Raw genomic sequence first — 15,224 nt, 5'->3', positions numbered from 1 at the left:
GTGCCGGAGCGTGCACGCGGGGCGAGGCAGGGGCGAGGCAGCGGCGGGGCAGGGCGCGCCGGGACCGGTGTGGCGCGCAGCCACAAAGTTTGCGGAGCGCGGGTAACGGGCGCGCGCTCGGGCCCGGGCGCTCGGAGCAAGCGGCCGCAGGTGACTGAGCGCTGGCTCGCGGGGGCGCGGCGCGGGGCACAGGTGCGCAGCCCGTGGGCGGCGCTGTGCACGCGGGACGGGCAGACCGGCCGCGAGCGCGAAAGCCGGGTGGCGGCCGGCTGGGGGTGGGGATCGCGGCGGAGAAATGGGGAACAATGAGAGTGAGCAACTTCAGGAAGTCATTGTGAAAGAAAGCTGGGAAGAGCTGGGCAGCCGAGCAAGCCGGGCGCTCTAACAAGTGCCTGCGCGGCCCGCGCCCCGGCAACCGCTGCGGCGAAGGTCCTGGGTCCCCGCGGAGCGCAGCCGAGCCGGGGCGGGACGATTGACCGCGACAAGGGGGCCCACCGGGCGAGCTCGGATCCGAGGTTACTCTTCGCGCTTGAGGATCAGTCTTGGACCTGCAAAGTGCGACGCACACATCCACGTGAGTGTTTTCAGACTGAATGTCCGTAGAAAAACTTGGATTTGAAAAGAAGGAAAGAAGGAAAAGACGGAGGCGGTCACATTTGTGAGTCCTGGTTTCGCTCGGGTCCACCTCTCCTTTCTGGGGACGGTGGGAGCGCTGACTTTCGTCAAAGCCGTGGCCATTTCGTGCTGTGACCGCAGGTGCAGGGCAGGCCGGCCGTGGGACGCTGTGAGCCGCCCCTCTGTCCCCCGGAGGAGGACGTGATCTTGTTTAAGTCGATCCACGCTTTTATAGTGAGATCACGGAAGTCAGCCTTTATAAAGTCATTCATAACGAGCTTTCTTTTCTTATTTTTGACGCGAGAGCTTTTTGCTTATACTGTAAAATAATTAGGTTGAATCTGAACTTGCTTTCTGCAGAATAGGAATTATTCCGGTTTGAAAAGTTGGTAATACTTTTGCTGAGTGCAGTTTTGGCTCTCGGATTAGGAAACCGCTCGGCCAAAAGGTGTCAGGTTACTTGGGGCTGTCTTTGAAATAGGCTTGAAAAATTAGGATGCTTGGTGATTCCTATGGAATCTCCAGAAGGTGTGATTTTTTTTAATTTTCTTCTGATTTGGAGGCACGGGGTGTGACATCTGGAGAAGTGAAAAGGGTTAGGATTCGATTCGCGTGTCTGATCTGGCACTTCCAAGTGTAGCTTTCAAATGCGGTTTCCTTTCTCCCTGGCTGCAGCCCCCCCGGAGTGAATGTCAAACCTCTGTTCTTCCCTCAATTTCCACACTCAAATTCCCCACCCTACACCCCAACGGGTAGTTCAGTTGTTTAAACTTGGGAAGACACACTGGTGTTGAAGAAATATCTCCTAACCCATCAGATCAACTTCTGTTGAAAGTTTATTTAAAAAAAAAAAAAAGGAAGCTTAAAATATTTAATATGCATAACGTTTAAACTTTCATGGAAATTTAAGTGATTTTAAGACTTGGTTCACTTTGGTTCTGAGGTGAGAGGAGAGTGAGGCATACAGGAAAGGTCCAAGCCTCTTGAATTCATTGCTTTGTTGGAAGATATTTATTTGATGAGATTATTGGGACTCATCTTTTATGTGGGATTTTAAAAGGAACAATTCAAGTATAATGTATATTGTATGTGTCAGAATTGTTTCAGTAAGAAATTAAATTATTGTATACGTGGCTTAAAATTTAAGTAGTCACAAATATCTCTGACCAGAAGACGACTTGCCTACATCATGGTTATACAGAAAGTGTTAAAAAATAATTTGTGTGCACAAATACACATAATGAGGCCGTGTTTAAAAATTCTGTACAGTTTGGGTTTGATGTAGTGTATTCAGTTTCAAAACTTCTCATGATCATACATGTTTATATTTTTTTTACCTGGGAAAAAATGTATTTCCCAGCCTCAAAGTCCCCAGAGCTGAAGACCAAAAGATGTAACTGAGTTAAACCGTCTGGTTTTCTTCCCTTCCCTGCCCTACCTCCCATCCCCATTTCATGGTGATAGTTGAAGGCAGGAGTTTCAGAAACTCCACCAGGCTTCTATAATTCATCAGTATTTTAATTAAAGCACTGCATCTTGGGAAACGACATATCCTCCAAAATTCAGGAGCATCAGGACAATAAAAGCCCATCATCACGGTCTCACAGGAATCGAAGGTCCATGAATACAAGTGTGTGTGTGTGTTATGTTTGGGTCTTTTGAGAAGTTTGTCTAAAGTCTCCGGAGAGAAGGTAACTAGTGGTTTCCTTGCAGCCATTTCCCTTGTTGAAAATTAAGATCACAGCCAATTTCCTGGCCAAGAGGCCTGCAGCCAGTACTGCTAGGGCCACTGCATCTTCCTCACTGGAGCCTTAGAGTCTGAGGATCATGGTTCTGTAGTTTGGGGAGCTTTCCCCTTGGCTTGGATGTGTGTCTGTCATGTTGGGTCAGTGTCGACATAAATGTCAAACTCTGGAAGTTTAAGAGAACCTGATGCATATATACACTGTCTACTACATGTCATTGCTAAGAAACGCTGCCAAGCCGCCCGCACACGTGTTGTGTATATCCTTCACGGTTACGTGTGTATTAATAGATACAGGAAATAAAGACATTATGTGATAGAATGCACACAGACACACAGAGAGCGTACGCATAGCATGGGCAGACACAGAGGCCAGGGGGGAAAGGGTTTTAACAATCAAACACACCTGACCTGAGTAATAAAGACCCTCCTTTCTGGCTTGGTTGGTTGGTTGGTTTGATTTTTACCTTTTAGTAAAACAAAAGAGATTTTCCTAGTTGGAATGGTGAATGTAAGCATCAATGATGCCAGTTCTTTGTGTGTCTGCCTAACATACTTGCAGTTAACCCAGAACTGGTCAAGGGCAGAAGCATTCAGAGGTGGTTTTTATTCCTTTTCCCTCCTCTGATCTTTGTAATTATGAAATAATTTCACTACAACATAACTCTTGGTTTTGTTGTCTTATTTGAATGGGCACTTACGTCAGTGGATCCAGTTCACAGGGAACAGCTGTTTGGGGCAGCCTTTGCTATTTCTTTTTAAAAAATACTATTTTTAAAATTGTATTGAAATATAGTTGATTTACAATGTTGTGTTCATTGCTGCTATTTCTACCTGCGTTTTCGGGTGCTCCTGTACTGTGTGAGTCCCGCCTGTGGCTCTGAGATGCTGCGCCTCCTGCCCCGACGGTTACCGTTAGCCCCTGCCTGGTGTCGGTCTATTTGTGTCTGAAGAGCCCTCAGGCGCGCGTGTGTAACATAGTCCATCTCATGGGAGAAAACACAAGATGTAAAAGCGACAAGTGACCCATTCTTTGTGGCTGACAAGGGGAGAACCGTTGATCCAGTTGACACCTTGAGACCAATCATTTTGGTTTTGCTTAGAAAAGGCACATGTGCACACATGTGATCCAGACCTTGGGCAGATTGTGTTTCAGAGCATAGGCCTTACACACACACACACACACATACACACACTTAAAATCCAGATAAGGAAGGAGACAGGAATGGAGTTCATCAGGGACGTGGGCCCCCCCAAACTAGACTCAAGCAACAGCAACCAAACTGATTTTACTATGGGGTCGACCAGATGCCCATACTGTTGTTTGTTTGTTTGTTTGTTTCCCCACAGAGACTTAGGCATGTTGTTCTGGCAGTTTAATAAGTGATTCCACACCATAGCTTATCTTTCTGCAGCTCCTTCCATCTTCAGTGTTGTTGCTTTAATAGCTTGTGTTTGACACTGTTTTGAAACATTTGATGATATTCTAACAAATATTTGTAAGACATTATGAAACATTAAAAGTGAAATGCTGCATGATTACAAGTGAAACAGAGCAAACAAAAGGAGCTTTGCAGAGCACGCTGGAGAGGAGAGGTGGGTAGGGCCCAGGGCTCACCCTGCTTTGGTTTGTCCTGGGTGAGTGGTGTGTAGGGGGCCCACTGCTGAGGAGGGCCTGGTGGGGAGGCAGCCCAGACTTCTCTGTAGCAAATGGCCTTGTTCCTTCCATCCAGCCTTTTTTCCTTCTCCTATTTTGCTGTGATGAACAGGTGGGTGAATGCTTTGGGTGCCTCCCATTACCTGCCTGGGGATGAACCATGAAAAATGGTGAAAACTCCAAATCCCAGGCCTGGGGGCCCCTTGCCTTCCTGTCACAGCCTGTCTGTGTCTCTCTTCTTCTGGGCTGATTGTCTGCCTCTGGGGAGCCCATCATGCCTGGTGACTCAAAGAGGTCCCTCTCCCACCTACCTCAAGCCCGCCAAGTCAGACGTCCTAATAATCTCTGAACCCATTTTGGTCGGGACAGGAAGCACGGGCTCCCTTTCTGCCTGTGTTTTCCTGAGAGAAAACCATCTTCCCTCCTTTTTTGCATATTTGGCAAATGGGTCCACCTTCCTCTCCGCCCCAGTGGAAGGAGAGGAGGGTGGTGGCGAAGGAGGCAACAGGGTCCCTTCCAGGTGGCTGAGTCCAGGGGGCTCCGAAGGCCCCAGGCCTCCAAGGTAGGACTGGGGGTAAGGCCCGCCCCTCGGGTCTCTGGGGGGCACAGGCTTCTGGGTGAGGTCACTGGTTTCTTTGCTGTTCTGCACAGATGGGTACTTGCAGAGTGCACTCTCCTCCCTCCCCGGGGTAGCCTGTGCCCCCAGCCCCTGCCGGCTTCCCACTGACTGTCTTGGGTGATGGAGAGTCTCATTACCTTCCATGTGCTCTCTCTGCTTTCGGGGTCCCCTGCTCCACCTCCTGATGGCTCACGGAGCAGGGCCACAGCTTAACGAATTGCTGAAAATGGGTCCTAATTAGTGGGAAAGCGCCTTCTTCATCTTTTCTCATTCAAGTGTGCAGTGGTTCGTTTTTCTTCAGCAATCAAGTCACTGCTGAAGGACATCTGACTCTCTTCCTGCCACATTCGCGTCAAAAGTTAGCTCCATTGGACATGCAGTTGGTGCGGGTCTTCTGGGGGCTGTTGAGGATGGGTGCAGTGTGCTGGGGTCCCAGCGTTGTTCCTTAGTCTCTTCCTTTCCCTCTCTCCCTCCTTCCTTTCTGCCTCTGTCTCTCATGTGTGTGGTATTTGCAGAAATAACTATGAACTGCATCAAGAATTTGTAAACGACCTTACACATACTGAAATAGACTTCTGGCCTCCATTATTGAGCTCACATGGTAAAATGACACTCCAAAGCTTTATTGGGTAGTACGAAGCTGGCTAAAACTGAACAAGATGGTTTGGTTTAGAGCCCTCTTCTAAAGCTAGGAGTCCTGTGGTGAATACAGATTCATTGGTTTTGGGTAAATTTTCATTGTTACATCAGATTTTCACTGGCGCACTTGGAGCAAATGAAATAGCATGTAAGATACCTCTTTAGTCCAAATGGAGAAAATGTTGAATCTAGAATCTTTAGGAGAAATGAAAATGAGGGATTGATCTTTTATAAACTGACTTTGGAAGCACTCTGATGAACTCCAGTGCTTTTAATGGAAACTAGAAAGAGCCAGCGACCCCCTGGTGCGAGCCCCACTTTGAGCCTGAAAAAGTGACCTTTTCCTCCTCCTTGTGCTGAGTTTTGTGTCGGGCAGAAAATTAAAGTGATATTCAGAGAGATCCACAGTGAAAACATTGATAAATTGTGTATCCTACTTCATTAAACTAAAACTCATACTGCTAATTATTGCAGGTTGTTAAGAGATAAGGCAATTAATTACCATTTAAAAATGATTGGGGAATTTCTAATGCGTTTCTACCTGCGTTTTCTCACTTCTGTCTGGAGTTTGTGTATGTTTAACCTGAATTTCAAGACTTTTCAGTTTAATATAGAGCAGAGAGGTTTTTGTAAAAGACGATAATTTACTGGGGGGGAAAAAAAAACATTGAAAATAAGCTCATTTAAGGGCTGCAGAAAAATCTGACTGTAGTGTTTAAGAGTTTTCCTGTACTTGGTTCCCTGATGGATATGAACATTTTCTGCCTGATTTTAAATAAAGATGTGCTGATTTTTGTAGGCCGAAAACGAGGAAGTTGTAAGCCTCTGTGAGGTTCTGCTCATGACACCCCCACACCCCCTGGGTTTGCATGAGGACTTCGTGGGCTAAAGGTTGTGGATGACAGGCAGTCCTGGTTGGGCCTGATGCCCACTGGGAGCATGTGTACATATGGACTTTGTTATGTGTGGGGCATTTTTTCCTTGGGAGCCTATGTTGGGTTATAGGACATCTAAGCTGTCTGTCCATCGTCGAATACTATGGAAATCTAGAACTTTTTTTGCTAATTTGGTCCAACTAAAGAGCCTATTCAGAATAGCAAATGTTATTCTTTTCAGTGATTATCATATTTACTGTCCATAGCAATCACTTGCCAAATCATTGATACATTTGTATTCCTTTAACCCTTCTCAGACACAGCTGAACTCACTTCAGCCAACCCGTTTTAGGTTGGGGAAGCCAAAGTAAATTCCCAAAGAGTGCTGAAGTTGCTACAATTTAAGGAGCCAGATTTTTTATTTTTCATTCTGTATGCTCTGAACATGGTTTTGAAACGTGAATAGAGATGATTTTTTAAAGAATCTTTGTAAGAAGTTGCTTCATTTTAACTCATTGCTGCTGATAACCTTAATCATTACAACTGATAATTTGGGGATGTTGTGAACAGAACTGAGCTCAGAATGCAAGTCCTTCAGGGCGAATTTCCAGTAGCTTAGAAACCACGTGGCCATAACACAGAGAGTCAACCATCGATGTTCACACCCGTTCCTCTCTGGAGCCGCCACCCTGTGAGGCTGCCTTAGAACACATTTTCTCTCTCTGTTTCTAGATTTGTAGCTCTAGTCTCCCCACCAGCTTGGTAGGAGTCAGTTTTCTAAATACAAAAAAAAAAAAAGGAAAAAAAGATTGTGCAGCACTGGGATGGTGTCCTCAATAGAAAAATAAAAAATAGCTTTTCAGTTGTTGTTGATAAATAGGTATGTCTGGGCTGTAAACACCAGACCTTCCTGGGGATTAGAGTAATTGTATTTCCCTGGGTCTAAATAACATATAACTTTAAAAAGAAGTCCAGAGGCATTTGTAGAAACCTTGGTATGACAGGTATATTTTGGGGAGTGCTATAGGACTTCCCTGGTGGCTCAGACAATAAAGCGTCTGCCTGCAATGCAAGAGACCCGGGTTTGATCCCTGGGTTGGGAAGATCCCCTGGAGAAGGAAACAGCAACCCACTCCAGTACTCTTGCCTGGAAAATCCCATGGACAGAGGAGCCTGGAGAAGGAAACACCAACCCACTCCAGTACTCTTGCCTGGAAAATCCCATGGACGGAGGAGCCTGATAGGCTACAGTCTGTGGGGTCACAAAGAGTCGGACACAACTAAGCAACTTCACTTTCTTTCTTTCTTTTCTTTATAGGTATATAAGTGGATTTTTTCTACCATGTACAGTATTAAGTTTGAATTTTTCACGTCCACATAAAGTGATACTGGTATGTTAAGATAGCTTCACTACTAAGAAGGCAAGAGGAGATACTGTATGTATTCTTTATGCCAGCATCTTACCTTGCTGAGTGAAAACTGAGTTCGGATTTGTGTTTATCTGTAATTTATGTTACAGTAACTTAGCTATCAGTAACTTTGTGCTTATCTGTTTTATAAAAAACGAGAAAAAAAATCTTTGAAAATAATAGGAACACAAAAGTTCTCCCTGGGCTCCTCTGTCTCTTCACTTCGTGAGGATAAGAGGTCAGCACTTCTGAGAATATCCCTGTAAATCATTATTTGGGCCCAGTTCCTGCTTTTTTTTAAAAAACAGAGGTGTCACTTTCGTTGCACAGTTGCTGGCCAAGCATGAAGGCTTCTAAAATCGGGACGAGGGTAGAAGAAAATGATTCTAAAGTTAGCCTTTTTACTTAAGTGATGAAGTGTAAAAGGCCATTTATATTTGAGGAAGCTACTTAGGAAATGGCCTCTGATGAGGGCCAGCATCAGGAAAAGTCCTCTAAAAGCATATGTAAATTCGGAGTGTCTGCCTCTCCGGGGCTGCTGAATAAACAGCAGTTCCTGTTAGCGGTTTGAGAGCCAGTGTACAGCGGGGCACACGAGCGGACCCGGACACACGATAGGCATGCAGCGCGGGGACCTCTCCTGGGCCGCTCGAAACCCAGCCCCGGAGCTGCTGTGAAAGCACAGATTGTCCCCAGCTCCATTTGCCGTATTATTTTCCGATTTCTAACGTCTCACGTCTTTTTTCTTGGCCTCACTTCTAGGCAGGTGGCCCCGTGATGGCTTTTACAAACAGCCTCGTGGTTCTGTTCGTTCTGTATTCAATCCTTCCTCGCTGAGAATGTTTTCAGACAGCAGGATTTTCAGCTGTATTTTGAAAAGGCTTCCTGAGTTCCCCCTGACCCTTCCTCTTTTGCATATCAGTTCCTGCCCCTCGGGGGGGAAAAAAATGTGAGGACAGAATTGCACATGGGAGCTAATTTGCCCTCAAAAAGCAGGTTCACAGTAGAACAAACCACTGGAGGAAGAGTTCTCTGTGGCTCAGTTAAAAAAAAAAAGTGTCCGTGTGTGTGTGTGTGTGTGTGTGTGTGTGTGTGTGTGTGAATGGCTCAGTTAAATATGGGGGGAGGATGTGAAAGCCAAATTGTATTCCCTGCCATCCTGTTTAAATCTTGTTTTTCATTGTTATTTGTGCCAGCCCTAATCTCTGTGGAATAATCATGAAAACGTGTAGATTGGCAGCTAATTTTGAAAAAATGAAAAGACTCAGAAATGAAATAAGAGGACTCTGAAGTTGTTAGCTTCTCCCAATCTGTTTTGTCAAGTTGTTAGGAAAACCTCTAAGGTCTCCGGAATCAGACACAAAGATCCTGCATATTACCCTTGCTTTCTCGTGGAACATTTCCTTTTTTAAGATATGGTGTAATTCACAGCAATAGGGTAGATTTTCAAAAATAAAATCTACCAGCCTGAAGATGAAAAGACTTTCTCTCAACAGGAAGAATGAGTGTTATTAAAGAGGTCTGTGACCTAACGCATCTTAAATAGATTTTAGGTTTGGCCTGTTTCCCCCTTCAAAATAAGTATTGTTTAAAACATAAGGAAATAACCCCAAAGGTATCTCTAGTGCAACCTCACTCATCAGGGAGGAAAATAATCAATAGCATCCATTTGACCAAATAACCAGAATTTAACTGTATTGTAGAAGTTTTGTCATGGAGTTCGCCTTAATTGCAAAGTATTACCAAGAGCTTGCTTATTTTCTGTGGCGATACGGGTAATACCCATTTCTGGTCCATTTGTACTTTTAAACTTGGGGACCACTGCCTGAGTGGTCCTGGGCTCACATCTCAGCTCTGTTGTCTGTTGAGATGTGAGACCTTGGGCGGGACACTTCTTTCTTAGCCTTGGTTTTCTCGTCTATAAAATAGAAAGAATAATGTGGATCATGTATCAGAAGAACACAGTTTCGATGTAAGGATTAAAGTCGCACACATAGCAGATGGGGATTGAAAACCCGATCGGCCCTGGACGTTCTGCCGGGCGCTCAGATGGAACAGGGGACGAGGTGGCTGCTGTCCACGCCTGTGGGGTTTAGCAGCTAAATGCCAGGCACGTGGTAGTTCCTTCAAGAAGGCTGACTAACACCAACGTCCTTTCCTTTACCTTCTTTTTCTGGCGTTATATAAGGTACTCAAGAAATGCTATGAAATATTACTGGACAGAAACACACAAAAAAGGAAAAACAGTGTATGCTGTTTAAACCCCAAAGAATGGTCTTTTGAAAAGTTTGGAGAAGAACTGTGTGCTCCCAGCAAATGGGCTGACTTTGAGGGACCATCTGTGGTTCATCACAGCTCGTTTGGCGGGCTATGAACTCAACTCTTTAACCGCCCTTAATCGGGGTGCTTTGGGAGGTCACCAAGTCGGGGTTCTTGACCTGGCTTTTACTTCTGACTTCATTAATCCAGACTCAGCTTTCTTGGATTATGGGAAAGTCCTGTCATCTCAGAGCAAGTGCTAGGAAGAGAGAAAAGAAGAGATGGGGTGTGAGGAGGCTAAGAGGGCCTGGGGACCATCCTGGCCTTTCCCCAGAGCAGCAGCCCCCGCAAGATCCCCGGCTCTGGCTGAGCCTTTGTCCAGGCTGCTCGCTCTCTGGCGGGTAGGAATGGGCCAGTTGTCCTGGAGACATGCCCAGAAGCCACAACTGCCCAGGGCTGTTGGATGCTTCTCCTCGGAGGCAGCCAGGCTCCAGCTCCCGTGGGTGGGAAGGAGGAAAGGCAGCTGAGGTCGAGGAGGGGGCTTCCCGAAGGTTTCGCTGTCCCCCGCAGGCTCCATCTCCACTGGCCCTGGGCGCCTGGGCGCAGAGGTGCAGTGGGCCTCTGTGTGTGGTCCCCACCGTCCCCCGTTCTCCAGACTCGTCCTGTGCCAGCTTCAGAGAGGGTGGCTGCTGCGGGGGAGACGGGGCTCCTGGCTTGGGGACCCCGTCCCAGCAGGAGTAGGACGAGTGAGGGGCCTGACTCCTGCTCTGCCTCCTGGAGGGACGGCCTATGACCGGCCTGTCACGCTGGCTGTCCTTTATCTCTGCATCTGTTTCCCCATGTGCGAGATTCAGGACTGCGCGCTCCAGAGGCACAATAAAAGCATTCATGTCTGTAAGAAGCACCCGGTGACAGGTATTTACTGACACTGCTGCGTTCTTTCGTTTGTATGTGAGCTGCAGCCTCGGGTCACTTGGGTTCCCCATACAGAGCAGAAGATGGCAGAGCTCCTTGGTGTCTCCCTGGACAGGCCTGCCGTGCTTGGTTTGGGCTTAGGTGCAGGTTTGTGAAAATGTGGGGTTAAGTCACTCTGGGGATGAGCGCTTCTTCCTGACGGCCAACTTTTGTACTGAGATCGGACCAAGCCTGAATCCCTTTTGCACTCAACACTGGACACTGCTTCCACGTGTCTAAAGAGAAGCACAGTGCCTGGGTGGTGCCTGTTCCCGGCGGTGGGGTTACTTCACTGTCCCCCTTGGTGGCTAGGTCTTGGGGTGGGGGCTGGTGTTTCCTCTCCTTCAGATAGTTCTCCATTGTCAAATTATTTCTTGGTCTTTGCATAAGAGCAAAGTCACCTTTACAAAAAAAAAAAAAAAAAAAAACCTTACTACTTTTTAGTCCCAAGAAATGCAAATTTAGATCTTGAGGAAGTTTGAGGGAGTTTGTCAAACTACCCCACCCTCCCACCTCGTGATGTCAGAAAGACAGGCCATGGAATCACAGGACTGCCATGGACTGTGCCCTAATTCTTAGGAATTTCAAAACGATGGTGACAGCTGAGCATTCGTCCAAGCATGGGGGACCCCCAGGTACAGCTCCAGCCCTGGTGCGGACCACAGGCTGGCTGACTGGGTCCATGCAGGCCTGGTTGAGGAGCTGTTTGAAAGGCTAAGTGAGGCTGATGAGCTAACAGAGTTCCATGCAGACATTCCGTGAAAATGGAGACAGGCCTGCAACACAGATCCTGGGTGCTCTGCTCTCGGGGTCTGCTCTCCACCGTGCCCACTGTCCACTGCCGAGGGGTGCTAAGGCAGGGCGGGGTTCAGGGAGGTGCCCTCACTCTGCCCCGTCGGGACACATGGACACAGCAGAGCCGGGTCTGGGCCTCAGCTGCAGGCCCAGGCATCCTCTCGCTGCTGCGTGACCTGTCCTCACATCTCCCCCCGGAAAGGACTGATCACACGGGGCAGTGTGGTGTGGATAGATCCTGCCCAACAAGAAACCTGGAGGATCCTTGCAGCAGCTGGAAGGCACCTTCTCTGGCAGCACTGGGCTGGGGACCCATCACCTAGCTGGGCTTTAGGAAACATTTTTTCCTTTTATTTATTATATATGATATAATATATAATATAATTATATCATATATAATAATATATATATTATTATATATTATTTATATAATTTCCTTTTCAGAAATTACTTGAAAATACAGTTGGGTGTTGATGAAATCAATCGCTGCCATCAAACACTGCATGAACTTTAAAACGAGAATGTCGGTGCACATTTGTCAATGAAAAAGATACATACAGTATTAGATGAAGAAAATATTTTACAACAGTTTGTTTGCAGTACATTCAGTGTCCTCTTTTTCTAAAAAGTTCTGTGTGTATACACACACACACACAAAAAATGTAGTAGTCTTAAGTAGTGGAAAAGTGTGTTCGTCACTCAATCAGGTACAAGTCTTTGCAACCCCGTAGACTGTAGCCCTCCAGGCTCCTCTGTCCATGGGATTCTTCAGGCAAGAACACTGGAGTGGGTTGCTGTGCCCTCCTCCAGCGGGTCGTACCGACTCAGGTATGGGCATTTACTGGCCTTTATTTAAAAAGTTGTAAAATATAATCACTTGCATAGAAAAAAAGAAGTTCAAAGTCAACATGATAAAAACTGGGAGTTTAGAGTAGTATTTGTTGCAGCAAGATTCGCGTTCTGTCCACAGTCTGCTGCGTGTGCGTGCTCAGTCATGTCTGAGCAACCCCATGGGCTGGGGTCCACCAGGCTCCTCTGTCCAAGGAATTCTCCAGGTAAGAATACTGGAGTAGATTGCCATTTCCCTTTCCAGAGGATCTTCCCAACCCAGGGGTCGAATCCTGGTCTCTTGCGCCTCCTGTGCCTCCTGCATTGGCAGGCAGATTCTTTACCACTGAGCTCCCTGGGAAGCCGTCTGTCTACTATACATTTCCCCTATCAATCCGGGGATACCTTAGAACTGGTTGGTGATGTTTCACCTTAAAATACTACATTTGTCTTCAGAAAACTGAATCTCATATTAATGTTGCAGAGCAAACACAAAGGTTTTTCTCCTTTGAGTCTTATTTCTTTATTAATAGAATTGTTTGGACAGTTTCAGAAAAATCATAGGTGTTTTACGTTTTTTCCTGTAGAAGGATGTGAGACTTTGGACCCGTTGGTTTTTGGCAACACTAAGCACTAGACTGGTAAAGAACCTGCCTGTAATATGGGAGACCTGGGTTCAGTCCCAGGTCTTCAATCCTGGAGAAGGAAATGGCAACCCATTCTAGTATTCTTGGCTGGAGAATCCCATGCACAGAGGAGCCTGGCGGGCTACAGTCCATGAAGTCACAAAGAGTGGGATGTGATTGAAGTGACTGCACGCGTACACACAGACTGGTCTCAGGTTTGCTTCTCGAGCTGGTTTGTCTGCCTTGCTTCTTGGTGAACCCTCATCTTGGGGCTGAAACACATGTGGGCCATGGATCCTTTTGCCCTTCTGTGGTCATGAACTGTACCCCTAAGGCCCACACTGGCCCTGGAAATTCATGTCACAACCCAGAGTCGTGCCATGGCTTGCAGAAAGAGATGCAAACCTATCTGCATCCAGAACAGGGCCGATCATCCATGTCTTCTTTGTGACCAATACCAGCATGACTGAAACTCAGAGTATGTGTGCCAAAGGCACCGTGAGAGCTGTTATACACACACACACACACACACACGCACACACACACGCCTCGTCTGCTCAGACCCGGGGCGGGTCAGGCTGTCTAAGTGTCCATCACAGAGCAGGCATCTGCTGGAAACAGGCCTGAAAGCTCACACTCACACATCTGGACTGGAGGGACAGAGGCGTCCCCCAGAAAGAAGCAACCTGATTTCAAGTCAACACACAGGCTCTGGTGGCTGGTCGGGGAAGATGCTCCTGTGGGTTGTCCAGCAGAGCATAAATGAGCAGACTCCATGGCGCTCACCTGCTGCTGGGCCCCAGCTTTCTTATCCTCAGAGCCTCCAGATGCACCTGGTGGGGAGGGGCGCAGGCCGAGAGACCTGAGAGGTGGAGGCTGGGGCCTTGAGTGAAAAACGCAGCCCACCCCGCCCTCCTGCTTGGCCGAAGTGGCCTCTCCCCGGGGTGTTCATGGTGGCCACAAACAGTGATCCCCACCGCCACCCGCAGGCAGCTCCAAAGGCTAGCTTTCTTTTTTCCCACTGCTCCGAGGAGCCAGCTGTCTGTCTGCCCACAGCAAGGTCTGGGCGCTCTCCGAGCCTGGTGTGGCAGCCACTGTGGGCCTTCCTTCTCCTCGCGTCAGAGTCTGGAGGAGTCAGAGGCAGGGGCCTGAAAAAGTGGGGGACAAAGCCAGCGGCGGCGCGGCCCATCTGCCAGGCTGGAGGTGTATTTATTATTGATGGGGGGAGCGCCGCGGCGGCTCAGCTATGCAGCCCTGCCTGGGTAAATGAGACATTCTTCAGCAAATTGCTTCGTTTTTTGATTGCTGATTGTACGCGTGTCACCAAGCTGACTCAAGGTTCATCGATGCATGCTCAGTAAATTAGAAAGAACATAACTATGGATCAGCCAAGAGAATGAATTCTGTGCCTACAATGACCCAGGGCCATTTAATTTTCTGCTTAATTTTGTTGCAGTCAGTTTGCATTTTGGGTTATTATGCAGTAGGAAATTAACAATAAATAACAAATTTGGTCCTCCTGTGCTTGTAATGATATTTTTATAAATCTTTGTAATGCCGTTTTTAAAAGGATCAAGGTCTGTGCCAGTCTGATACTCCAGAGAGTGTGTGAAGAGGAAAATGCATTCTTCTTGGTAGATAGCCTTGTTGTTAAATAGCTCGGGCCTTCTTTATCTCTCTTTCTCTCTCATATCTTAGGAGTAATTTGCTTTCAACTAAAATCCCTTCCTCTGTTTTCTCAGATAATCCAAGGACCATGGACGCTGACGAGGGTCAAGACATGTCCCAAGTTTCAGGTGAGAACTGGTGATTGACCTATATGGGGAGTCCAGGCTTTGCTAGGTAGCAAAGCCAAGGAGCTTATGGGATGGTGGGCGAGGAAGAAGGCTGTCCTGCTAAAAAGGACAAGATGGACTTGGAGTCAGTGTCTCACTTCAGTGCTGAGAGATTATCCAGGTGTGACAGCCTGCTTAGAAAATTCTCCAAGAGAAAACGAGTTTTCCTGTTACACCCAAAACGACTTGGAAAAGATACAGTCTATGTTGATATTCTTGGGGAGGAAAAAGGACAGATTGACCTCCCCTAGATCCCAAACACAGGCCAACAAACGCGTTTAAAAAGAGAAAGAAAGAGGGAGGGAGGGAGGAGGGGGAAGGGACAAAAGGAAAAAGCAGATTGGAAAACAAAGTTTGGGGAATAATCCC

The 15,224-nt window shown here is 47.1% G+C and overlaps 1 protein-coding gene across 2 annotated transcripts in view; it reads left to right on the top strand.

Moving 5' to 3' along the window:
* Nucleotides 1-334: 334 nt before the first annotated feature.
* The window catches only part of IKZF1 (IKAROS family zinc finger 1), a 98,144-nt gene continuing 83,254 nt past the window's right edge, over nt 335-15,224 (top strand). For both annotated transcript variants that reach the window (XM_055589664.1, XM_055589663.1), the window contains exons 1-2: nt 335-574; nt 14,763-14,816. In XM_055589664.1, the coding sequence (XP_055445639.1) occupies nt 14,777-14,816 (40 nt within the window). In that variant the 5' untranslated portion in view covers nt 335-574; nt 14,763-14,776. The remainder of the gene's footprint in view (nt 575-14,762; nt 14,817-15,224) is intronic.

Source organism: Bubalus kerabau, chromosome 8, assembly GCF_029407905.1.
Source record: "Bubalus kerabau isolate K-KA32 ecotype Philippines breed swamp buffalo chromosome 8, PCC_UOA_SB_1v2, whole genome shotgun sequence".
Taxonomy (NCBI): Eukaryota; Metazoa; Chordata; class Mammalia; order Artiodactyla; family Bovidae; genus Bubalus; species Bubalus kerabau.
This window is presented reverse-complemented; position numbering and strand designations above follow the sequence as displayed.